The sequence below is a fragment of the Heptranchias perlo genome, chromosome 34 (genome assembly GCF_035084215.1).
Source record: "Heptranchias perlo isolate sHepPer1 chromosome 34, sHepPer1.hap1, whole genome shotgun sequence".
NCBI lineage: Eukaryota > Metazoa > Chordata > Chondrichthyes > Hexanchiformes > Hexanchidae > Heptranchias > Heptranchias perlo.
In genome coordinates, this window is record NC_090358.1 from 11,182,164 (window position 1) to 11,209,029 (window position 26,866).

At 42.1% G+C, this 26,866-nt stretch overlaps 2 protein-coding genes across 4 annotated transcripts in view; one reads left to right on the top strand and one right to left on the bottom strand.

Moving 5' to 3' along the window:
* Positions 1-8,533, top strand: part of LOC137301783 (uncharacterized) — a 73,444-nt gene extending 64,911 nt beyond the window's left edge. For all 3 annotated transcript variants that reach the window (XM_067971415.1, XM_067971413.1, XM_067971414.1), the window contains exon 24: positions 4,454-8,533. In XM_067971415.1, coding sequence (XP_067827516.1) covers positions 4,454-4,552 — 99 coding nt within the window. In that variant the 3' untranslated portion in view covers positions 4,553-8,533. The remainder of the gene's footprint in view (positions 1-4,453) is intronic.
* Positions 8,534-12,038: 3,505 nt separating this feature from the next.
* Positions 12,039-26,866, bottom strand: part of igdcc3 (immunoglobulin superfamily, DCC subclass, member 3) — an 89,850-nt gene continuing 75,022 nt past the window's right edge. Inside the window, exons 7-14 of the mRNA XM_067971156.1 lie at positions 25,597-25,762; positions 18,697-18,944; positions 17,029-17,193; positions 15,923-16,111; positions 15,276-15,380; positions 14,092-14,230; positions 13,477-13,687; positions 12,039-12,395 (exon numbers count right to left, since the gene is read on the bottom strand). Coding sequence (XP_067827257.1) covers positions 12,189-12,395; positions 13,477-13,687; positions 14,092-14,230; positions 15,276-15,380; positions 15,923-16,111; positions 17,029-17,193; positions 18,697-18,944; positions 25,597-25,762 — 1,430 coding nt within the window. The 3' untranslated portion in view covers positions 12,039-12,188. The remainder of the gene's footprint in view (positions 12,396-13,476; positions 13,688-14,091; positions 14,231-15,275; positions 15,381-15,922; positions 16,112-17,028; positions 17,194-18,696; positions 18,945-25,596; positions 25,763-26,866) is intronic.

Sequence of the window (26,866 nt, forward strand, 5' to 3'; positions counted from 1 at the left end):
GAAGCTCTGGCATTGGTTAGCAATTGTTACTAACTTAGAGCAAGTCGTGATAGTTTTCCCTCCTCCGCGCCCCCCCACCCCCCGCGAAGGTGCGGGGTCAGTAATTAGCCCTCCCAACTGGATGGACAAACAGTACAAATTCACAGAGTTATTCTCACTTGCTTAGATTGATAGTACGGAGAAGTCTCAATGAGATAAAATTTGAATGTTCTGAATTTTTGTTCCCTGTAACCTTAAGAAAGCATTGTGATTCTACTGTAGTGGGGCAAAATAACCAACTTTTCTGAGATCTGCCCACATACAGGAGCTGATAATATGGTCCTGATGTAGCACCACTGGGACTGCTGCTCCTGAGGCACTGGCTGCATCTACACCTCAATGAGCTGACATTGTCTCATAATGGAAAGTCATCTTATTTCCATAATTTGATGGCACTCCCAGTGCAGGACATGTGCATCAGTAGCCAGCAGCTGGTGAGAGGCTGACAACTGAATGTGGGACGTCACCAATTTTTGGCCAATGTAACTGGCCTGGGGGATCAACAAACCCCTTTGTTTGGACATTGGAGGTCATGGGAACAGCAAGAAGGAAAGGGCAAGAAGGAAAATTGTATGCAAAGAGCCACCCTGGAGCCAATTTCCTTTTCTGCCAGCCTTCCTTTCAGTGCTCCTTCCATACAGACACTGAGCATCTGGAATACTGCTCAGGCACTCCAGTAACAAGGGGAGACCCCCAATTATATAGTATTTGGACCTTAATTATCCTTGTGTACATTTCGTCAACAGGCTCCCACTGTGCTATGTGCTGGCTGACCATATTGGGGTGCACTAGCCACACTGGGCATGGAGCAGATAGACCTCAGGCTTCCTGACCCAATAATATGAGGAGCTGGTGCAAGATGGGAGTCTCCACTGTATCTGCTGCAGTGTGAACACTTGCAGGATGGATTCTGGCTTTGTTTTTTTTTAGTTTCAGGTTTTTCTTTAAAACAACATCCAATTGATATGTGATGGCATCACAGAATGATTATGCTGTTGGGCTTAATATTTATTTGTAAGGAAGTTTACCAGATTAGATCGTCCTTCACTGTTTGAGAGAACTTTGCAGCAGCATTTGCTGTCATTTAATGGCAAGTCTTCTACATAAACTCTGCACTCAATCTATCCTTTGATCTTCACATCTCAGAATGGGACAAAAGCAGAAAAGTCCAAAAGGTTTTCTTTCATGATCCGTTTGTTTTTGTTCTCAGTCCACAGCAGGTTGTACATGGACAGCAGGGTTTGAAATGGCATTGATTAGAGATGAAGGGGGTTGGTACTGACTGAGATTGGAGCACATCTGCTAACTGCCAGTGACATCATCCTTCAGCCCACCCCCAGTCAATGGCCCTAAAGCCTATTTTTTTTGTGAACGCATAAATAATCTCCTGCTTAACACATCTGTAACTGGTTTGAATGAAATGCTTCCAGGAACGAAGTTCCAGGCAAAAGACCCTGAATTGTTGAATAATTGTTGTTTAATCAGCTGGAGTCCTCTACCCATTTTACATTCTTCAGCCTTTAAATATCATTAAATGGGATAACTGTATGGACTCTGTGTGTGTCCGTGTGTGAAATAACTGAATGGAACTGTGTGTTTGTACTATGACTATATTCCATCATATGTGTTATAATTATATATTGAGAAGTGTGCTTGTAATAGAACTGTGTATGTAGTGTAACTGTATGGAGATGTGTGCGTTTATTATAACCAAATGAAGATATGTCTAATATAACAGGCTGGGGCTCTTTTCTCTGGAAAAAAGAAGGCTGAGAGGTGACCATAAAATTATGAAGGGGTTCGATAGGGTAGATGTAGAGAAGATGTTTCCACATGTGGGGGAGTCCAAAACTGAGGGCCAAAAATATAAGATAGTCACTAATAAATTCAATAAGGAATTTAGGAGAAACTTCTTTACTCCAAGAGTGGTTAGAATGTTGAACCTGCTACCACAAGGAGTAGTTGAGGCGAATAGCATAGAAGCATTTAAGGGAGAGCTAGATACGTACATGTGGGAGAAAGGAATAGAACGATATGCAGATAGGGTTGATGAACTAAAGTGGGAGGAGGCTCATGTGGCGCATAAACACCAGCATAGACCTTTTGGGCCGAATGGCCTGTTTCTGTGCTGTAAATTCAATGCATTTCTATGTAAAAACTATTTGGAGCTCTGGTCTCATGGCTGGAAAAGACAATGGCCATGAAATTCTTCTGAGCTAATCCAGCTGTTACAGCAGTGGAGTGGGAGCAGCTCTAAGGAAACTCCAGATCAATGGTGCACCTTCCTCCTCTACCTAAGCACAACTTGAGTGGTAGACTGTGGAAATACACAATCCCCAAATGGACCTGAACCGGTCTCTATTTCCCTTGGAATGGGGGTGCGCCCACAATTGGGGAATTAAAGTGGACCACTGCTACAGGCATTATAGGGTCCAAAAAACAGCTTCCAGAGAGCTTCCAGTCACGCAGATTCTCTTTGCTGGCCCTAGGGGGAAAAAAGCTGATCTGTCTGGAGGTAGGAGAAGATTGCTGGCAGTCCCTCCCTCCACCCAGAATACTTGCCACTTGCATTATCTTTGGATTCTATCTTCCTGTCATGATTCGATCCATCTCAGCATAATGCCACCAATACTTTGCCTGTTAATTTTCTCAACTAGTTTTTCATGAGTCACCTTAATAAAAGCTTTGCTAAAACTACATCTATACCATTGCCCCTATCTACATTCCTTGCGACTTTATCAAAAAATCGTGACTTCCTTTTTGTAAACCCTTTTAAAAGCTATTATGGATTCTGCGTCCACCCCCGTTTCTGGCAGGTTATTCCATGTCCTAACAACCATCCGAAAAACATTCTAACCTAAATTTATTCCCTCTAGTTACCGACTCACCGACCAGTAAAAATAGTTTGTCCCAATTTACTTTATCAAAACCTCTTAGAATTTTAACCACTTCTATAATATCAAATTTTAACCTTCTTTATTCTAATGAAAAAGTTCTTCAGTCTCTCCTCATAACTAAAGTCTATCATCCCTAGCATCATCTTGGTGAATCTCTTTCATACTGTCTCTATGGTCGCGATCACGTTCCTAAAGTAAGGCACTCAAAAGTGCACACAATATTTTAACTGTGACTGAACCAATGATTTGTATAGGTTTAGCATTATCTCGTTGCTTTTGTAGTCTATACCCCCTGTATAAAACCTAGGGTTCCTTATACTTTTATACAGCTCTATCAACTTGTCTTACTTTTAAAGATTTGCAGATCTAAACCCCCAATATCTCTCTGCTTCTCTATTACTTTTAAAGTTTTACTACTTAGTGTATATTTCCCCTCCTTATTCTTCCTCCCAAAGTATATCACCTCACATTTCCCCATTTTAAGTTTCATCTGTCATCTTTCTGCCCAGTCTGCTAACTTGTTTGTGTCTTCCTGAAGTTAAAGTCCTCTTCACAGTTAACCACGCTCCCTGCTTTTATGCTGCCTGCAAATCTTAAATCATATTATGTCCCCATACCCAAGTCCAAATTATTTAAATATGTTGAGAAGAGCAATGTTCCCAATACTGACCCCTGAGGATGCCATGTGTTTGCATCCCTCCATTCCGGAAAAAGATCCATTAACCATTACTCTCTTTTCTCTACTTTAACGAACTTCCTGTCCATCCTGCAACACTCCCTTTAATATCTGTGCCTTAACTTTATCAACAAGTTTCCTATGTGGCACTGTGTATCCTTTACCAATACACTCTGTTATTTCCTGAAAGCGCTCTATAAAATGTGTCAGATGTGACTTGCCCTTTACAAATCCATGCTGGCTGTCCTTATTTAACCCATGTCTTTCTAGATGAGTACTAATTTTACCCCATATTATGGCCTCCAGCAGCTTACCCACTACCGAAGTTAGGGTGCTTGGTATGGAGGTGTGTGTGTGTTTGCAGCGACGTGCATATGTCTGAGATATAACTGTTTAGAACTCTAATAGTGTGTCCCTTTATTGTAATTAATGAATCTGACTATGTCTATGATATAACTACATGGATGATTGTGTGTCCTTGTATGAAATTACCGTATGTGTGTGTGCTTCGCTGTGTGATATAACTGTATGGGTGTGTTTATGACATAACAGACACTAGCAAACGTCAGCTGTAAAAGGAAAATGAGTGCTGTGCACAGATTTGTACCCAAATAATCTATATCTGAGATTTGTTTTCTTTTGTGGCACTGTTTTGCCGCATATTGCAGTCAAGACTGCTTGACCCGTTGAGGCCCTTGCACTGATTTGATAACTTCACCCCACCCCACCCCCAGCTTTCAGCCATTCAGCATCCGAAATGCAGGATCCTGCAGTAATTTTATTTGTGTTGCACACTCATGGACCTCCTGTTCCTCTCTCTCTCTCTCTCTCTCTCCCAAAGGTGCAGTCCCAGCAATTCCGGAGCAGTAACCAGGCGGAACGAGAGCAAGCCGGCATATCCGCTACAAAACCAGAAAGTAAAATCTGTATTGTGATGTAAAGTAGATTTTTAAACAGAAATTGATTACAATAAAAGCGTGTTCTCCCAGCTTTTATCCAGCAGGACTAACATTGTAACATTACTTTATTGCACACTGAAGATTCTGACATTCAACAAAATGGGTCTGAGTTGTGTGACATGTGCACTGCTAGGATCTAAAGCATAAAACTCCTGACCTCATTGTCATGGTAACCTTGCTTTCAAGGGAGTCTCTACGCAAATGGATAAGATGAAAAGGACCTATTTGACTTTTAGCCCCATTCTCTTTTCCACCCTCCCCCACCCCACAAGTGTCTTTGAAGTGCCCCTGAAGCCCACCCTGGAGAGTCAGGAGGCAGCTGCCTATCTAGCAGGGCATTCCCTGTGTTAAAGCACCTGAACTAACTCAGCGGAGGGTCAGAGTTCAAATGAAACTCAAGTAGGTTTAGGTCAAAATGCTGTATGTTATTCAGGGCAGTTCTGTGATTTCCTGGTTTGGGTCAGTGCTCCACCCATCGCTGATACTTGAGACTCATTGAAAGAATAACATTATTTGAGTTCAGGAGGGTAACTTTCTAATGCCATTCCATGGTTAATATATTATACTGGACAAAAACTATGCTTGTTTAATAATAGTAACATTGGTTTTGATATTAATATTAACTAAATAGCACATATGGGCAGGATTAGACTGTGCAGGACTGTTTTACCTGGACTGAAATTCACAAATTAATAACGTTTTATGTAAAAGCCACAATGAAAGCTAAGATATGACATGAGAAACATGGGAGCCAAGACCCAGTAACTTTATAATAAAGAATCTGATAATAGTGTGATATAAGTGATGGAGCCTGATTACGATGGGGGAAGTGTATAATAGTGTGCTATAAGTGACAAAGCCTGATAATGATGGGGAAGTGTATAATAGTGTGCTATAAGTGACAGAGCCTGATAATGATGGGGAAGTGTATAATAGTGTGCTATACGTAACAGAGCCTGATAATGATGGGGAAGTGTATAATAGTGTGCTATACGTAACAGAGCCTGATAATATTGGGCCAGTGTATAATAGTGTGCTATAAGTGACAGAGCCTGATAATGATGGGGAAGTGTATAATAGAATAAGTTAATGGAAATGAAAATCGGGAGAGATGTATAACGAGCAACTGAATCGATATTGCCCGTTTTACACTATCGACCAAAGTCAAAATTCTCTTCCTCCCCCCCACCCCCCCCAGATACTGACCTCTAGTCAATATTTAAACTCATTCAAAATGCTGCAAATTGGACGACGATTTGAAAGTTTTTCTAAATTAAGCAACTTTTGCTTTTCTTTGTCTTTTATCATCAGCTGCCTCATATTTCATTGAAGATTACACTACCCATAAAACTGTTAACAGCTTTTTACTGAGGACACATTTATGTAGGCCATCGCTCTTAAGGGGTTTTGATTCTATTGTTAGTTTCATGATTGCTTCAGTCTTTCTGCAATGAGATTCAATAAAGTGACTGAAAATCAGTGCACACATTCATTGTGTAAGAGTGTTTGGGAAGGGGAAAAAGCAGCAACTATTTCTATCTGTCGTCACTATCCAGTGACTACCCTCCCCCGCTGGCTGGAAAGTGAGTGTATGCAAAGATTGGGTGAGGATTTGAGAACATTAGAAAAGCTGAGGTCAAGAAAGGTCTATTTGGCCCTTTGAAGTTTGGTCCCCTATTACCTTAACTCTCTCCTTTTAGCATCTGACTGTATTTTGACTTTCCCTATTGTTTTTTTACTCTGATACCATGTCAGGCAGATTATTGCAAACATTTGTCACTCTTTGAATAAAAAGGTTCTTCCAAAAATCTGTTTGAAATTTACTTTTCAGTAATTAAATTTATGTCCTGTGGTCCTATTTTCCTGGCATTCCTTGAACTAATATTCTGGACTTACCTTATCTACATCATTTAATATTTTATATATCTCAATGAAGTCCTTTCTTAACTGCCTTCTTTCTTTCCAAGACAGCCTGTGCTTCTCTAATCTTTCCAAACAGCTTATCCCTTTGCACTTGGGATCAATCTTTTTGCCCTTGCCTGTACCTTTTTCAATGAATGTATCTGTTTTTGTGCTGTGAGCAGAATTCCACACTGAATTGCACACAGTTCTCCAAATGGAGTCTGCCCACTGAATTGTAAGCCATAGTATAACCTCTGTGGAATTGTATCTACTGTCCTGACCATACACAGAGAGACCAAGCATGCTGCACAGTGCGACAAGGCCCAAGGCTTGACCAGAGAACATTCACACACAATACACAGAGACTGAGTGTGCTGGAGAAACCATGTATAGCATGACAGTTCAACAGTTGTCAGTATTTAAGCTGAAGGTGTGACTGAGATCAACAAAATATAACTTGCAGCTAAATCGGAATTAACTGGAAAGGTTGGCGGAGATGAGGTGGTTTCAATTTGAACGCTTCTCAAAAGATGTCAGTTGACTGTGAACACAGCTTTCTGTGGAGTTCACGGACATCATCTCAATACCCTGCACCCCTGGGTAGGAGCCAGTATCACACAGTATTGACACAAGCACAAGTCCTATCTCATCAAGTCACAAAGAACATTTAAGATTGGATTGACTAACACTATTTTATTTTTCATAATTAAATTTCCACACACTAAACGCTAAACAATTTGAACTACAAAAAAAAATGTTATCGTACAAAGTCAACAATCATATGATCAGTGGGAATCTGAACATTCACATGAGTAACAATGAGTCAATAGGAGAGGAAAGTGCTTTGAGCTTGAGCGGGAGGGACCGCACTACCTTGGCCCAATGCTGACACGCGACTTCATGTTGATGACATTATGCGGCTGAAACCTCGTGTTCATAAAGCTCGTGGACGACACTTTGACAGCAGGAGACAATTTTTAAAAAAAACTACATATGCCTTTTAATTTTGCTCTGGATAACCTTTTACAATCCAGTGTCACATGTCAGCAGCCTATCTCCTTACAGCGGTTAGTCAGTTTACTCTTTGTTTCTATAGTATATATATATAATGAATGGAAGATTACACCAGCATCATTCTTATGGGAACATCTACACTGCACACTTTCTTACACATCTGGAACATTAATAACACTTTGTTGAAGTTAACCGTAAGCGCATTGAGATACTGTAGGGATTAAACCCACCACCAGCTGAGCTCATGACATTGCATCCCCAACACAGGCAGAGTTACAAATCCCCTCATTTTGATGAATCAACATCAGCACAATATAAAACCACTTACCTTGATTTCAACAGAATCCCCTCCTGCCCCCCACCCCCATTCAGCAGATCTGTAACCTCCTCTCTCCATTGAACTGACATCAGAAGATTTGGTAATCCTCTGAAAAATCAACAGATCACATGCTGGTGAAACAGATATTTGATCAAAGTCAATCTGTGGTTGATCTTGGAATGACAGCACTTTGCCCAATGATCCATGCAAGGGAAAGGTCTCCATAGATTGATGGAGAGAGTGACATCAAGGGTGCATTACTGATTAGGAGGCTGTTTTCTCCTTGTGATAGTAAAGGAGTATTTCCTTTTTAAGCACTGACTATAGACCTTTGGGGAACTGATCCTTCAAGATCATCTAACAGTTTTATTTAAACGAAAAAAAAACACTGTATTCTGTAAGTAGTGTTATGCAGCACCTAAAAAACATTCAAATCATAGGGTGCCAACTCAGCATGAATACAGTGTTTGCTCCTTCATGACAGGGCACAACAAAGGAAATGTGATGTGCCTACAGAAGCGATAGGGAGAATAAGCCCTGAGGTTTTAGCTGTGGTAAGATGCATCTGTGTAAGGTGAACGTGTGTTTAGACCCAATAAAGACCCGTTTTACTAAAGATTTGTTTGTAACAGTATTGTCCACATGGTTATCTTAAATACAGATCAGACCTAACATTGTATAGAGATTTGTGATTTCAGAATTATAATATATTACCAATAAATCTAAGTATGCTCGAAAACCCCAGCAAATGTGTTTATAATACTGAAAACAAGACACCACATTGGCAGAAACAAACTGTGCATTTCTTAAAATAACCTGCAGAGATTTCAGTTTTCAGAATTCACACAGTCATTTCTGTAGCTATAACAGACAGTAATTAATGTGTAAAAAAAATCATAAACTATTATAAAAGATTTCATCCCTTTACAGGGAATATGTACCTGATGCAATATAGTGAGTACCCGGTTTCTACCAGATGTCACGTACGCCTAGAAGTTACTGTTTGTGATATTATCAGATAAACACTCAATGCATTTGTATGACTGCTATGTCCGCTATTTTAACAGAGGTATTAGCCCCTTTCAAATGACGGAAACAGTCATTTCTAGGCTATAGTGAGCATCTGGTCTGCTCCTGGTGCAATTTAGTGAGCTCTCTGACTTAGAAAGGAAGGAAAGTCTATGGGGAGTACTTTGAACAAAAAGTACTGTTACTAAACTTCCCTTTCTCTTTCATTCACTATATTGAGTAGCAAAATATTCTCTCGAGCTAACTTAGTTCATCCTCAGATGGGAACTCTCAGATAGTAAGAGTGCCTGTCAGCTGAGTGAAGCTATCTAAAAACATTTCATTCTTGTTTTATACTCTCAGTTACATTTTCAGTCCCTTAAACATCCTGGAGTGTGCTGGTGGAGAACGAAAGCCCATGACTGACCAAGCACAAAGGGCTTGCCCAGTGTTTCTTCATCGACAAGAAAGCTAAACAGAAAAGACTCACAAATAAATACTTTCAATCTAACAGTATGAAAATACCCTGTCGTCGCAAAAGCTACTTTGCATTGAGCTACAAAAGAAAAATGATGATGTGTCCCTGAGATAGCCATCATGCCTGATGCATTGTCAAGTAATGTGAAAAAAAGTAGATACTAGTCCCACATCAACAAACTAGAGTATGTCACAGTGTTTGAGGGTATGAGCATGGCACACAGTGTGTGCAACAAGCATGAGTATGGCACACACAATGTACCATCTCTCCCTCCCATTAAGAACTTGGCACATCCCATGTGACTGGGTTTTGAGTTGTGTTCCTTCTTTATTTTGCCATTTTACTTTACTACATTTTCATGGTTGAATTGTGGCAAAGCCAAGTACTCCCCACACTGCCAGTGGCACAATCATCTCATCCCACAGGCAGAGAGCAAGATCACCAGGAGGTAGGGCTGATGTCCCTAGAAAATAGGCCCTTTGTGTATATCCTTTGAGTACTACATTAACACAATAAAAAAATGGATTTTTAAGAATAAAGGGATAATCCATAATGTACAATCCTTTTGTGGTTGATTCCTCCTTCCCCTCCCTCATTTTCCAAGCTCTGCTCTCAAGCCTCTGCCAATCCTGGTTTTGAATCAGCTGCTTGAAGATATGTGAGAGCATTAGTTGGAACCTTCCCTCGGAGATCAGGAACTCAGTGTGGAGAATCACTGGGGCAAACTTCCTTACAATTTACAACGAGCGTGGAACATCCAGAACACCTCATCCAACATTAAAGGATTAAAAGGATTTTAATATTTAATACAATACTCAAAGGGCCAGCCATAAAAATCTGGATGAACATCAGTACTTAACAGTTTCATTCTAGTTACGCTGCAGGATAGGAATTGTTTCTTCACAATCTCACATTAACTAGCTTCAAATATTTTTACAAGAGTAAATGTGATAAAGAGTGGGGACTGGAGTGAATATGAAAATGAAAACCTGACACTAGTTTGTGGGAGGAGGCAGAAAGCAAGGTCACCAGGAGGAGCAGGCTGATAATACTGAGGTAGATAACTGGCTGCACGCCATCTAATAAAACTACAAGAATAAGGCTTCACAGAAACAAATCATTTCCACTTATAACTAGCGAACAGTTGTACAGAAGCAGGGGCATCACAACGACCCACGTGAGGTACAGCAACACGGGCATCGCAAACAACCACACAGGCCAGAGAGACACAGGCATCACAGTTACCTAGACAGAGCACAGTTACATGGGCATCAAAATCACCCATCAAATCTGAGGAAAAATAAGACTGCAAACTTACAAAATATCAAAGAAAAGAAAGTTTAGATTTAGACTATATTACTGCTGTATTTTAGACATGTCTATATGGAGGTCAACCAGCCTAGGCCCGGGCTTGCCTCAGGGAGGGGGTTCTCCTCATAACTCTTGACTTCACATCTGTGATTTGCACTTTTCTTTTTCTCCGCACTTTTTGGAGGAACATTCCTGACACATGGTCGTCCTTTGTGAGGTTCTGCTTCATCTGCCATGGTGCAGAAAGGTCCCTTTTTGCACCTCATGTCAAATGTGGGTGGTTGACATCTATGACTCTCCTCCACACAAAAAGAGATCAGGTCAGGGCTGAATGGAAGTGCATGATGTCAGCAATGAACTTTCCTTTCCAAGGCTACAGATTCTTTTGAATGTTATTGAAATCCTGGGAGGAGGAGTCAGGACTGGGAATGTTTGACTCAACACTGGTTACATTGTTGTCCTTCTATTTAGAATGTGCTCTGATCTAACTGAGATGTTTGAGCATTATGGCTGACTCTACACAGCAACGTGTTAGGTTCTGAATGGAAATCCAGAGCCTTGTTCATTTTTCTTCTAAAACATGTCTTTGGTGATGTTCTTGAGCAAGGAACGATGATAAAAATGTTTCTCTGATAAACATTACAGACAATCAACGAGAATAAACACTTTTGTGATGTAAAAAATAATGCAAACACATAAGACTTGGCTATATACAGTGTAACATACGAAAAAGTAATGACCATTAATTCCATGCCTCATCCTAAAGCAGGCAGGAAGTTTGGTTAAGTCACCACGTACATCAATGGAGGGAAAACAGTCCCACAACACAGAATGGAGTTCTATAAAATTTGAGGTAGAATGTTTCTCTTTATATTTGGAAGTGCTTTTTTCTCTTCTTCAGGGCAAATGGCAGATGAGTGAGGCCTTGAGGTAGTACTGCATCTGTACTGACCAAGTGCTATTCTACTTGCAGAAAGGAAGATACCAAATTGAGCAGCTTCCTTAGAAGACATTCAATGCGGCTGAGGTAGTTTTTAATCATCAAACTTTTCTTTGAGTTGTTTTGCCAAGTCTTATCAGCAGCCTACATGTAGGCCTCACCAGTCATTTTGTTTGTAAAGAATCCACCAGTGAAATTAATGAACTTGTGACCTGAGATTGATACACTGCGAAATCCATCGAATCCCTGCATGGAGACCTGCTGTGGTCTTACTCAACTGATGTTGGTAGTTGTATTCCATCAAAGCAATGGTTCCACGGCAAGACAAATGAACAGCAGGCCAACAAACTGATGAATGTTTGCAAATGATGAAAATCTGACATGTGTAAGCCTGAAATGCATCCTCATAGGGTAAATTTCATAATCTACACCCAAGTACCTTCATTACAACATGCCTGAGTCTTAGAGCATACAAACAGACTTAATTTTCACCAAGCTTCACAAAATCCATTGTAAAATATGAGCTGACCTGAGACCGATAGTCCTAGCATAGATACCATCAGATAGGAAAATGATAAACATCAGCATGTGAGTTCCAGTAATAAACCTACATGTAGGCAATGAGACTTGGCCTCTCTCAAAGGTTCAATCTGTGGTGACTGGACTACTGTCCTTCACTACTGTGAAGCTGAGCTGATTAACATTTAATTCAGGTCGGTCTAAAGAACACTGAACAACGGTTTCGAAGGTAGTGTGCTGTTCCTGAGTCACAACAAACTCGTCCAGTGGGAACACTGAGTTCTGGCAGATCAAACTGGGTTGTTCTTCAGAGATGGGTGAGATATTATTAGACTGTTGGGAACAGGAAGAAATAAATGGAAAAAAAAAGAGAAAACATAGTGTTACTCCAAAGTGTAAATAACTAGAAATTGGAAATTACTCTCAGTGACGTTATCATGCAAATGCTTAATGCACCAAATTCCTCTCTCCACTTAATGAACATAGGCACTAACTGTTAATACGTAAATAGGTTAATGCCACTAGTAAAATAGCAGAGAAAGGAAATTCGTACAAGCACATTAAGCGTTTGAACAATAACGTCGGCAACAGTAATTTCTACCCTTCTAAACACATAAAGAAGCTTGCTAATGTGAAAATCAACTGGAGAGTTTTTCCATTGTCAAGTTGGCAAAACAGCGCAAACATCTTCAACTTTGTTTTATGGGGGCTGGTGCCACCTGGTACCATCTCAGAGAAGCAGCTAGGTACAGGTCCACAGAAAGGGGCAATTTATCAAGTTGTAGCCTATCTACAATTAATGGGCAGGACAAATTAACTTGTACCATAACAGAGGTCTTTCCACTTTTCCAGTTGGACAGCTCAGTTCCCATTTGAAAACCCTACCAATATGGGGCCCAACAATCTTTGCATTGGAACGGGCATTGCTGAACGCTGCTCCTGACCCTGCTGGACTATCCAGGGTCAGGGCAGCATCAACTCATTAGCATATTGTCAGCAGGCACCTGTGCCAGTATGGGCACATCTTGGGCACCTGCTCAGATGGTGGGACCCCTCCAGAAGTTCAAGGTCGCCAGCTAATCGGCCCAGTGTCCAGATTGCTGGGCGGATAGGAGGCAGAACCCATGGGAATTCTGGTAGGAAAAGCCCTCTTGCTGGCCCCACCTCCTATTACATCATGGGTCATGTTTATGGCATCATCGCAAACCAGCAGCACTGAGTCTTCTGGATAGAGACAGAACATTTCTGGGTCCTGCCCAATTTCCCTCCCCTGCTGCTCTGCATTCCCAACTGGTTTACGCCAAGGAAATTTGGGGTCATGATTTCATATATTCTTCAAATACCCTTCAACTTATTTCTAGACAGGCCAGCAACATTGATTGTTTTTGAGTTGATCCTCACTAGCAGATCTTACCGTAATTCCCTTGTGTTGGTGGTCATTAGGAACTGGTGCAGGAAACAGTCTTTCCAGCTCATTCATGTCAGCCATCTTCCTATTGGCTGTGAAATCTTCTCTACCCCTCCGTGGACCACCGTTCAGGACCAGTCCTTGTGAATTTCTCTGGGCCCTGGATGGAGCCTGAGGCGTAGCCAGACGGTCCTCAACATTTTTACACATTAGCAACCTAGAAATGTAAGTCCCAAGGGATAGGTTCAGTTCATAATTCATGAAAATATTAGTTAATGTACGTTCTTAGTAAAAGAAACCATTCATTCACATCTGGTACTGTATGGCCTGTCGAAATCTCCATGTCAACTTCCGTATATGTGCAGTACATATACAGTAAAAAGGAATGCTGCATTCATACCTGTTACTGTAAGACTTGCGTGCACATTCCATATGTAAGGGCAGAAAGTGGATCGTGGACAAGGGCCTGCACTTGCACATCCACATACACACACACACACAAACGCACAAACTCCCTGATGTATAGCAGAATCTATTTTGTTACTTTGCTTCAATAGTTGCATTTTCAATGGTGCAAGGATAGAGAGGGCTACTCTCTCAGAAATCTTCTGGAGCATATACCTTCCACGATATCCAAAAACCAGGAATAGAACACAGAAGATAATGCAGGTGACACCGATGTGGGTTCCGATGATGATACCAGTTGTGGATGTTTTGCCACTGTGGTCCTCTTTCAGGCAGTCACATGGAGTGTTCAGAACTGTAACACAAAATGCCTTTTATTAATGATATTAGGAGCATTCCTGTCTCACATTAGATTGTTCACCTCTCTCGCCGTCCTAGATAAGATACAAGAAGGACCGTGTTATCTAACACAATTCTTCTCTCATCTGTAGCTTCCAACCCCTCTATCGCAGTCTTTATCTCTATTTTATCAATACTGTTATGGTCATTGCTTCTCTGAACTTTCTTCTTCTGTCAATCCTAAATCCCAAATATGCCATGTCACATGCTCTTCCTTCTCCCTACAACTTAACTCTGTTAACATCAAAACTCATTGTACCACTTTCAGAACCTCTTTACCTCCCTCATTCTTTCCTTCTTTCTACAAACTACAGGCTTTTAAAACCTAAGCTTGGCATGATCTAATTCTCGATTCAACTTGTCTTCTATCCAATCACTTTCAATCCTGATGGGCTACTTAGGCTTTACAATTTAAAAAATCACTGGAGTTCCATTAATTGTTATAAAATCATCAACATAACATCCTATACATTAATAATACTATTTGCATTTCCATATTGTTTAATCAAGTCAAAAAATCTCAAAGTGCCTACCTCAATGAATTACATTTGAAATGAAGTGACCATTGTTATGTCGACAAACACAGAAGCCGTTCTGTGCCGTAAGATGAACAAACAGTTAATCTTTTTTTGGTGGCATTAGTTGAGAGAGAGATGATGGCCAGGATACTGGGAGAATTCTCCGCTCTTCTTCAAATTGTGCCACTGGATCTTTAACATTCACCTGAACTACTTGAACAATCAGATGTGACCTTGATTTAACTTCAATCTAAGGGATGATACCTGTGACATTGTAGTAATCTCTCAATACTACATAGAGATCCTAAATTATGGACCAATTGAGCCAACACATTCAACACAGACCAATCAGAAGCTACAGTGAACTTTACTCTCTGGAAAGCATTGGTTGACTGTGTGTCCAGGCCAGAGAGTGAACAGATTTTTCATCTACGCATTGCTTGCAAACTCTTGTCACGCCCATTCATGGCTTGTTTTACTCACCTGATCTTTCAGCAGCATCTCGTAGGGCCACAAAGCGGACCGTGGAATTACCATCTCCGTGACGATTGAACGCCAGAAGCTTCACTTCATAGGCAATCATTGGATCTGGTACAAAAGTCAAATCAGCTTTACAATAATACTCTCAAAAGAGACAGTCAATCAGACAGGCACAGTAATCCCTGGGTCACGAGACTCAGTTCACATTCTATCGAGTAACAATTACCTATAAGGTCAATTCATAAGGTCTCTATTTATGCAGAGTTATAGTAATCCCTGCACCCTAGGATCAGTCCTGATTGTCTCAAACCAGGTAAATTTATTGATTCCTTACTCCAAGGGAGGAAATACACTCAAAAGAGCATGGGGGTTGGGGGTATGGCTACGACACTGTAATGCCAATTCTCCGACCTGTGCTCCCTTTGAGCCTGGCTCCATGTTAGGAGCACAGAATCAATCAAGTTATCCTTATATGTTCAATCAGAAAAATCCCCAGGGTCAGTCCTCATTCTGTTCCTATATGTACACAGTCATAAAGATCCCCAGGGTCAGTCCTCATTCTGCTGATTTTCTGCCAAAGTTATGGGAGATCAGGCGAACTCCCCCTTACAGATTTTACCTCCTTGTGAGTATTCAGACATGCCCCTTACCCAGTTGAGTTATGTTGTACGACGTCACATTGCTTGGAAGTAGAACAGGCCCAGTGAAGTGCGCCCCATGAATCCTACGATAATACAACTTGAATCCTTCATGCTGACCGAGCTTAATGGTGGGTTCCCATGCAGCCTGGATAGCTGTACTGTTCAAGACTTTAATGAAAAGGGCTGGTACAGCTGGAACTGGAACATAGAAAGGACAAGATATGATGATATGAACACTGAATAAATGGGAACAGTAACTCCAGCCTGCTACCATACAGCCCGTGGGTCTATTGGTGTCGCACCAGGTAGAAATCACACCATTGATGTCTGCTACTGTACAGTACCCATGAATATGTCAACATCTGTATATGTACAGTATTCCCACGGCACGGACATAATTACTGATAGTCCAGTGTCTAAATTCAGAGCACAGAGGTAATTATTGCTAATATGACATGTAAATCCCTAAGTGCAGAAATACCTTTTTTTGTTCGAGAAAAAGACACCAAGCTTTAGAAGAAAATAGTGATGATTAAATATCTACGTTGTTCCAGCCTGTCCTGGATAAGGCAGCTAGTCTGCCACAAGGGTCTGTCTTCCAGTCTGTTCTGAGATACATTGCAATGTAACTCTGAAAGTTTATTGTTCTTCTCTTTCACGCCAAAACTTCTTTTCCATCTCAACAATTCTCCATAAAGCCCAAGTCTATCCTTGGTTTAAAAACTGCTAAGGTTTTTGAGGGCAGTTTATTGAAGTAATAGAGCTTTACTCTGAATGTGGCCTTCGCTATACTTGACGTGACACTGGATCCCTGAAACTGGAAAATATTTCAATCCCCATCACCTCAATTAGCAGAAATATTAATTTAAATAATGAAAATAATCTTACTCGGATCCCCTTTTGAATAGCTATTACAATCCTAAATGGAATTTAACTAGGAAATCGACTCCAGTTTTGAATAGCTGTAAATCCAAATCAATGCAAAATAAAATATTTCTGTGTCAAGAAGTTACTAAAATATTCAGTCATCCACAATTCGTATTTCAGAAGTAATCTCATTCTAGCTTATCGCACTCTCACTGCTCCTCACTCCATATGGAGTCCATGATACTTGCCTTCTCCCAGTGTGCTCCTGACGGCTGGCTCGGATGGCTTGCTGGCTCCTCGCGAGGTGTAAGCCTTTATATAGAAAGTGTAACTAGTGGATGGCTCCAGATCAGTCATCACCTGCTGTAGGGTGGCTTTGCTCACGGCCTCCTGGTACTCCATCTCCACTGGATCTGAGAAAATAAACAAAATGATCAGGAAGCACAGCCTGGGGAAACTAGTGTCTACTCTACACCAGTAAACAGTCAGAGCAGTACAACTTTACTGGAGACCTCTTTAACCTAAGTTAGAGTCAGAGTCACACCCAATTCAGCAGCTTCACCCCCTGTCCAAGACGCTTGTCATGGAGCAGGGTCCACTTCCCACTTAAAAAAGTCATTGAAATAAGACTCAGGCTTAGTGTCACTCCGTCACAGATGTTTCAGTCGGCATTTGTAAGGAGAGTCTGGGGGCTTCTCGTAGGCGATAGCACCCAATTCAGATGCACAATAATAACCTGTAGATACAGCAATCAGCATGGATTCAGAAGGGGAGCATCCTGTCCGACAACCTCCTCAACATCTTTGAGGAAGCGATACTGTGGAAAGCTTGACGACGTGGTATGCCTAGACTTCAAAAAGACATTTGACAAAGTTCCACACAAAAGGCTATCAGTAAACCTGAGGTCTGAATAAGAAATTAGTTGAAGAGTAGAAAGCAAAACTATTTAATAGCGGAGTTATGTCAGAGTAGGGGGGACATACTGAGTCGGGTATCCAGTGGCTCGGTGCTGTGGCCACTGCTGTTACTCATTTACATAAATCACTTGGGTTCAGAAGCTTAATGCAAAGTGGGCAAATTTGCTGGTGATACCAGACTAGGAGGGGCAGTGGAATTGGAGGAGGCAGTGATAGAGATTACAGAATGAGTTGATAAAGTATATAAGTGTGCAGAACAATAGCAGATTAAATTTAATGCTGACAACTATTGCACATAGGAAGAAAAAAACTAAACGACATACATATTCCATGAATGGCTAAAGAAAAACCCGAGAGAGCCTTTTTGGGGGGTGGGGACATTAGAATCTTTCTGGATGAATGAACCGAGATAGGCCGAATGTCCTTCCTCATCTGTAACTATCTTGTGGTCTTATGATGTGATTAGAGAAGATTATAATTTTAGAATGGAAGAGTTCTTTTGGTAAGGACAGTGCCCACTTTAGAATAGGGGCTGCACAGGAATTTGCTCGTGACAGTGTCCATTCCTCACACAGTCTATAGCAGGGCACAACTCATTGTGATGATCAGCGTCCTCTTCAGTCACAAAAGCAAAGAATTTGGGAGGGAGGGAGAGTGACACAGTTCCTCATGGATAATGGAATGGACTTCAGATATACCGAGGGAGAGCACCTTCTTGCTGAAGATCATATTTAGTCCTGATATTTAGAGTGGTTGGGTGACTCACTATGGATAGTGTATCCAAATATACATCTCTCTGGAAGAATTAGTGAAGTTTGCCATGATATTGTGAAACAATCAGCATATTATCAACTCACTGCCTCACAATTATTATACGCAGAAGTATTTCTTAAAGCACCTTATCTTTACTGCGTTATTTATGTTTATACACAACACTGTTATATAAACAGAGTGACCAAAACAAACTGGTAATGTGAAAGAAGGGACCCGTTCACCCACCTGCAGTTTTCCTGATATGCAGTACATAGCCGATAATGTCTCGCGTATTCTCCGAAGGCTCGCTCCATGACACCTGAATGGCCGTCGCAGAGAGAGCTGCGGTTTTCACTTCCCGAGGGGGACCTGGAAGCCCTTCTGCCCACAGCACCGTTAATCGTGCGCTGGCCTGGGTCGAACCCGCATCATTTTCAGCAATACACTGGTAGATTGCTTCATCTTCTGGAGAGATTCCATTTATTGTAAGAGTACTAGGAGAGGAGAGAAAACAAAATACATCATCCATCTTGCACGGCAAAAATGTGCAGGCAGCATCAGCTTTTCTTGATTTTTTTTTCCTTTCCAACTTTCTGTTTTAATTTTTCTTTCCTGCTCTTGAAGGTGTTGACTTCTTGTGTACAGTTCCAATCAGCCTTTGGTACCTTATCCAAGTGGCCATTATTATGAAGGGGTTTGATAGGTTAGACATAGAGAAGACATTTCCATTTTTAGGGGAGACCAAAACTAGGGGCCATAAATATAAGATAGTCACCAATAAATCCAATGGGAATTCAGGAGAAACTTCTTTACCCAAAATGTGGTAAGAATGTGGAACTCACTACCAAAGGGAGTAGTTGAGGCGAATAGCATAAATGCATTTAAGAGAATGCTAAATAAACACAAGAGGGAGAAAGGAATAGAAGGATGTGCCGATAAGGTTAGATAAAGACGAGTGGGAGGAGGCGCAAGTGGAGCATAAATGCCTGTTGGGCCGAATGGCTGTAAATTCTATGTAATGTGATTATTCGTGTGTGAGCCTTGACAGTGAGTGTCGGCATAAGAATGGAACATTCGGCAGGGGGTTGGGTTTAGGGATGGAGGAGGTTCCAGAAATGGGGAAGGGTGAGACCATGGATGAAATTAAAAACAAGGATGAGAATTTTTGCGGGATAGAAAACACACAGCAGAGTTTTGGATGGCCTGAAATTTATCCAGGGTAGAGGATAGGAGGCCCACCAGGAAAGCCTTGAAATGATCGACTCTGGAGATGACAAAGGCACAGATGGGTGGTTCCTTGGCAAATGGACTGAAGTAGGGACGGAGGCAGGCGAAGCAAGTGGAAATAGATAATCTTCGAGATGGAAAGGTTATGGGGTTGGAATCTCAGCTTGGAGCTGAACAGGATGCCAAGGTTGTGAACAGTCTCGTTCAGCCTCAGACAGTGGTCAGGGAAGGGGATGGAGTCAGTGACGAGAGTACAGCGTTTCTGGTGGAGGCTAAGGACAATAGCATTGGTCTTCCCAAAATTTAATTCGAGAAAGTTACGGCTCATCCAGAATTGGATGCCATACAAAAAATCTGACAGCACAGAGGCATTGGAGTGGTCGAAAGGAGTGTTGGAGAGATACAGCTAGATTCAATGGTGTACGTGTGGAAGCTGATCCCATGTCTGTGGATTATGTCGTCAAGGGGCAACATGTAGATGAGAAAAAGCTCACCAAGGGTGGATCCTTAGGGGACACCGGTGATAGTGTGGGTGGGAGGAGAAGCCAACGCTGGAGATGTTCTAGCTATGATTGGATAGGTAAAAGTGGAATCAAGCAAGGGCAATCCCACAAAGATGCTCAATGGAAGAGTGGCATTAGATGAGAATGGCGTGGTTGAACTGTTTGGAGAGATTAAAACCAGAAGTTGCGAAAGATTGAATAACTGTACTCTTTACGGACTAAATGTAAAGAATCATGCTGTTGACTTCTTCATGTACCAATCCAGGCAAAACGACACTAATCATTTGACGCAGGCTGGAAGTAAGTTGAAGATGACAGACTGAAAGGATTGCTGCTTCTTGGCCAAACTGTGATATTTCACAAGTGCTAAGTGCCGTGAGAATATGCCGAAGATACTTCAGTATTTGTTGCGAGTCGGAGCCTGTCTGATTCGGGGCCTGTGAGATTCCACAATGCTCAGTAAATGGTGAGTGCCATTTCTGTCGTTCCGGAGGAATTCCCCCGCGGAACACTGCAAGGATTGATGGAATGGTGAAAGGCCGTTTGGCACATCAACAGACTGGTTTAATTTTGGAAGCTGGTGTGATGGGTCAATCTGGAATGATTTATAACAGGCTCAATCACATGGCCATGAGTGCAGCTTTATTTAAAACAGAAGTCTTTGTCCTGCCATTACTTTGACACAGACCCCAACCTCAGTAAATAAATTATATGCATTCCAACTGTTTATTTTAAGGCCAAGCCCTGCATGTGATTCCGGAGAAATCCAGATTGGATACATGGGTGTTAACTGGAAAGGAGGGATACTTTGTGGAACGACTTTAGGAGAACATAATGAATGTGTGACTGAACTATCAGGTGACAGATATAACTGACTGAACCCATGCTTTCTACCTGGTCCATTAGAATGGTACCACACTGTCTACTTCCTCCTTTTTTTCAGTTTTCTTCACTCTTCTCCTGGAGGCACTGGAGTACAGTTCCATAGGAATGGGCAGCCATCTGATACCTCACTCAAGATGCCATCCTTCATGTTTGAAGCTAAAACGCGAGTATCAGCAGACTGTAGGAGGCACCAAAGTCAAGCCTGGTCCCGCCTTCATTGCTGCCCACGCAAGCACAACTTTCCAGTCGGGATCACTGGATAATGACTGGAAGGGGGGGAATTATGGTTGATTTTTCCCTCCCTAAATCCTGAGGCCAAGTGTAACGCTCCCACTGCCACCCAATAGATTTTCTTGTTCCAAGCTCCCCCTTAACGTGACACATACAGTTTCCCAGGTGAGTGGGTGTACCGAAGTCTTGCTGGCAGAGTTGTGCCAATGCTGCCCCAATACCAACCACAAGGAGATCCACAACAGAAAGCACCTGGCGTCCACTTGGTATGTCCGCCTGTCAACCCAACTAACAGCAGGAACTCGTGTCAGGAATTGCAAATATTGACCTGAGTCCCACCCACCCTGGCAATGGTAATACCTACCACTGGATCATGAATTTCTATTTACACCGTTTCTCCGGGGATTCTGCTAATCTTCCGCTGAAGTTACATAAGTAGATCAGGAGAACCCTTGTGGAAATCCCAGATGTCATTGGAGACCTTCAAGGTCCTTTTACCTGACAAGAACTCAAAGCAGTCTGGATGCCGCAGCATCAATAATGATTTTGTTTTATATTTAGAGATTAGAAGTGAAAGATGCCATAATCAAAGGCAAACAGCAAATGGAAAGAAACAACCTTCCAAGATATTTTAGGATCGCTGACATAACTACATTCTATCCAACAATAAATTCAACAGAAATGTGCAGTCCTTTATGAAAATAATCCAAAACAGATTGCGTAACATATACCACTAATTTTAAATCCAAATAATCTGTCAAACACACATGAGGCAGTGAACATAAAGCAAGTGAAAGAATATTAATGAGAATTCTTGTCAGAACATTTTAGTTTACGATTGAAAAACTTCCGTAGTAGCCTATAATATGAAGGGTAAATGCAGGCCCCTCTCCCAACACAACTTAATAGACGTGAACATTTCATTGTCTGGATAGTGGACACGTGTGCATTGCCGCGCACTTCAATCAGAGCATCCACATTCAAATGAAAGACATTTCACTTTGAAATAGAACGATCTGCTTGTATGGAGAGGCTTCCTGGAGCTCCTGGAGTTTCCCATTGAATGTGCTTCATCCTGATGGGATTAATAAACTCCAGTGAGACAACAGATCAAAGAGACTCCTTTAACACCCATTGTCAGTGTCTTCCCTCACTGCTCCTGGCTCAGATATTGTATCAGTAAATAAACTCACTACTTTCCTTCTGAAGCCAGCCGCTTCCTCTCTTTTCTGGGGAGGCCTATCGATGGGTGAGACGTATCTCTTGAACCATCCTATGATGTAGGTCAAAAACGTGAAAAGAATTTCTTTCCTTTTATCAATCTTTATGATGGAGAGGAGAGGGCACGGTGGGGTCACAGCGCGCTGAAACTGATCGAAGACTATCAAGTTACAGGTTTGCGCGTTTCCTGAACGCCGGCTGCGTTCAGGGCAGTCCAATTTTGGAAAGAGAGCCTCAAGCAGGTGTTAGAACCCCAATCTGCATATGCAAATAACCCTACTGCCTGTTCAGGCACGGGCCCTGGAGGCCTCTTTTTCTGCCTTTACCAATATGGTGGGTGGCGCACTTGCAGTGAGTAATGAGCGCGTGCGGGCCCCGTCCATCATATTGGACGCTAAGGCGCCCGCGTTGTGCCTAAAAAAGGGTGCGGCGCCATTGAATTTCTAGGCCATTGTATCTAATATTAGTTCACCAATTCAGTGCTAGATATTGGGAGCACACTCTTGGCAGTTAAGAGTTTTAGTATTTATCAGCCTTCACAATCAGATTGCCCAGCTGAAACATCCACTATATTTAGAATTGTTTCTTTTTAATTTCTCATTAGGGCTCAGTGTCATTTACACATCACTGGGAAATATAGCAAGGATGGAGAGAGTCTGACTGCTTCCTGCTACTTACTTCACATGCCTGTGAAGCCCAGAATACGTTCGAGTCCAGTATAAGGCACTGACAGCTGCCAGGGAAAAGCCAACGCAAGGCTAGTGCCAGCACACATTCACACCAGAGTGAGAGAGAAATAAAAAAAAGCTCCAGTCTATTGAGAAGAATATTCAAAGGCTGTTGTCCTGCACACAAGCAATCAGCATGACTGATTTTCCCAAGGTCAAAGGGCCAGGCCAATGACCAGTCTTTCCCCGCACAAAAGACCCAAAGAGATTATTAACTCTTCACAGCACAGAGGGAGTGAGCTGTTTGCAGCAAAAGGATCTGACACAAAAGGAATTCCTCTGGGACTGGAGAACAAAACAAAATTGGGAACTTTAAGGAAATTAAAACCACGGGGCTTAAGCTTCAGTTGGGAAAGCTGGCCTCAAATCTCAGAGCAGTGTTTCTCATCAGGTACCACAAAAGTAAAGACTTTGCTTTTTTCACAGCGCTAGCACTGAAAATAAATCAATTGATTGCCGCCTCAACCAACACATTCAGAGCCACAGTCATCACTGATCCCTTGGAGTTGATCAGTAAATTTCTCTCCATTCCCCCCGCCCCCCAAGCACCTCTCAAGATCAGTCAGAAGAAATCCCAGAGGCTTTTATCTCTTTCTGTGGCAGGGAGTGGGCACTCTGTAACTGATGGTAAGATATCTTTTCCAAGTTAAATCATGTTAGCTACATGACATTGTGAAACAAAACTCATGCACATGTGACAGAGATTGAAGGGACTGTGAATCTTTAGGGAAAAGTAAAATGCCTCTTAACCCTAGGGACTGCTCAACCTATTGGCCTCCTGCAGCTGCTGGGAGCAGAGATCGTGAGTAAAACTACACAAATTAAAAATCAACAAAGCTGCCAAATCCATCTTCACCAGGAAGCACCCTGATTCACCGGAACAAAGGAGGTCTCGATGACAGAACTAATCAAAGTATTCCAACAATTAGCAGTCACAGCCCTCCTTTTCTGCTAGCCAGTAATTCAGCTGCCATTTTGTTCACCCTGTTCTTTTGATTTGATGTCTTGATCTTTTAAAGTTACTGTTGGTAACCTGGGAAACATGATCAGCACCAACATTTTTTTTAGCCTGGATTTATAGAACAGTCTCCATTGGAATGAGGTGATCGCAAGAAAAAATATTTCCTTCGAGGAATAATAGTAGAAATTCATAAATTAAAAAGGAGAGGTTGCAAATTCTGTTGAAATCAGTATTGATAATACCCAAATCAAATTTCGTAAGGAAATCACCTGGAATTTCCTCTGGGGTTCTCCAGCATGAGATTGGTGAAACTCCCAGAGAAAGGGCGTGAATGGCTAAAAATGGCCAGTTGGATCCTTTTTTCCAGGGTTTCCGCCGATCTCCGACCAAAGTTAGATTGGTAGATCGGGATAACCTTGTGGAAATTCTCCCCCCCCCCCCCCCACCTAAAATGTAGTTTGACCATTGCGGTGGGCCACCAAAAGCTTTTCGGTTAAAATTGATGTTTAAAAATGAAGACCTCAAAAGGCACTGCTCCTGCCAGAGGTAGTGTTTTGTTTCTTGATGCTCTTGTATTTTACACATGTTCTTTTTCCAGGCTGCATTTGAACCCAAGTCATGCAATAAAAGGATTGTATTGTAAACCACAGCACCACTCAGCCTCCCATCAGATAGGGAGGACCTCTATTCTGTATAGACTAATCCAGGTCACAGGGTCCAGCATGCTCCTGTTTAAAGATAAAGTGGCAAAAATTGATATGCGTTGCGCCCATTTTTAAGGCGTAAAACGGGTGCAATGATGACGAATTTAGCAGTGGGACGGCCAGTGCCCAATTTGCACGAGTGTTCGGTCTACTGCTAAATTCGTCTGCCCCATTTTCTAGACGACCCAGACAGGCACCTAAAACAGGCATTAGGTCCCTTGTGTATGTTAATGAGGGGCGTAACTCCTGTTTAAAGACCGCTCTGGGAAAGTGGAACAGGAGCCGGGCCTGCTCCGCTCAGGATTCGTCAGCGGGCATTGCGGCCTAAGAAGCAGCCGCCAGCAACAGAAACGTTGCTGTGGAGCCAGATGGAGCAGGAGTGCTCCCTTGACTCTACGTTATCCCGATCGCCACCCCTTCTCCTCCCAGGACTTACCTTTGGGCCAGTGAGGGAACCGGCCAGGTATTCATTTTATTTAAATGGGTGAGCTGCCAGCAGTTCACTCAATATTAATGAGGCCCGAGGCCTAATTTTGGGCTGGCCTCGGGCCTCGCGGTTTGGGTGCATGTTCCAGCCACATTGCTGCCTTTGTGTCCGAAATTGGGCTCCGACAAATTTCTCCCCTAAAATCTGGCTATACAGTGCAGGTAGTGGAAGGTGGATTCTGGGTATCAGGTCTACTTACTTATTGTTGTTTTTCAGTTTGATGTGACCACTGGGTGCTAAGATTTCCCCGTTTTTCAGCCAGGTAAGTTGTGGTATTGGCTCTCCCTGAGCCAGACAGTTGAAAATGGCAGTGGTTCCTACTGGCCTCGATATGGACTGTGGGTACTGCACAAACTCTGCAGGTGCTAAAATACAAAACAGGAAAAGAAAACATAGCTTACAAGATCGACAAAGAAAAACCTTGGAACCCAAGAATGAGGGTTACATAACATCGTCCTTCTCCGCCCCTGCCTCAGCCCATCTGCTGCTGAAACGCTCAATGCTTTTGTTACCTCCAGACTTGACTATGCCAATGCTCTCCTGGCCGGCCTTCCATCTTTCACCCTCCATTAACTTGAGTTCATCCAAAACTCTGCTGCCCTTATCCTAACTAGCACCAAGTCCTGTTCATCCATCACTCCTGTATTCGCTGACCTACATTGGTACCCAGTCCACCAACGCCTCGATTTTAAAATTCTCATATTCAAATCCCTCCTTGGCATTCATCCCTCCCTATCTCTGTAACCTCCTTCTGCCCTACATCCCTCCGAGGGCTCTGTATTCTCCGCCTCTCCTCCTTTTACTATGTTAATGTAAGCTATTGTTGTTTCAGCAACTGGTAATGGGAATGCATTGGTCTCCAGAAAAAGACGACTGATAGTTTCAACAACAAGTTTTCATAAGCAATGAACAGATTCAGCACAGCCTTCCCCCTTTCATCACATAGTGAGCATACCTGCTTTCCTCCTCCAACAATCCTCATATTCTACATTCCTTTTTTCCATCCAATAAAGTAAAAGGAAAGGCTATGAGTAGTACTTTCTGCATTGAGTACTCTGCATCTATCTAGCCAATGCTGTCCTTGTGTCTTGTTGGCTCAAAGACCACAAAGATGAGTATAGATAGGGAGATCATTTCGACCATCTAGTTCATTCATCCGTTCAAACTACAGTCCCCCACCACAATATCCAACTGCCTCTTGAACGACTCCAGAGTTTTTGCCTCCACTACTCTACCCGAGACCATCCAGGTATTGTTCACTCTGAGTAAAGGTTACAAAAACTTCAACTCTTGCTTCTGGACATCAGTCTTGAACTTGCCTTTTGCCAGTTTTTACCTTGCTATCCTTGTCCTGCATTTGGAGTTTAACTTGAAACAGTGCTTCAGATTATACTGTTCTATTCCACCTGGTATCTTATATACTCCTATTATGTCTCCTCTCAAACACATACTTTCAAAGCTGAAGATTT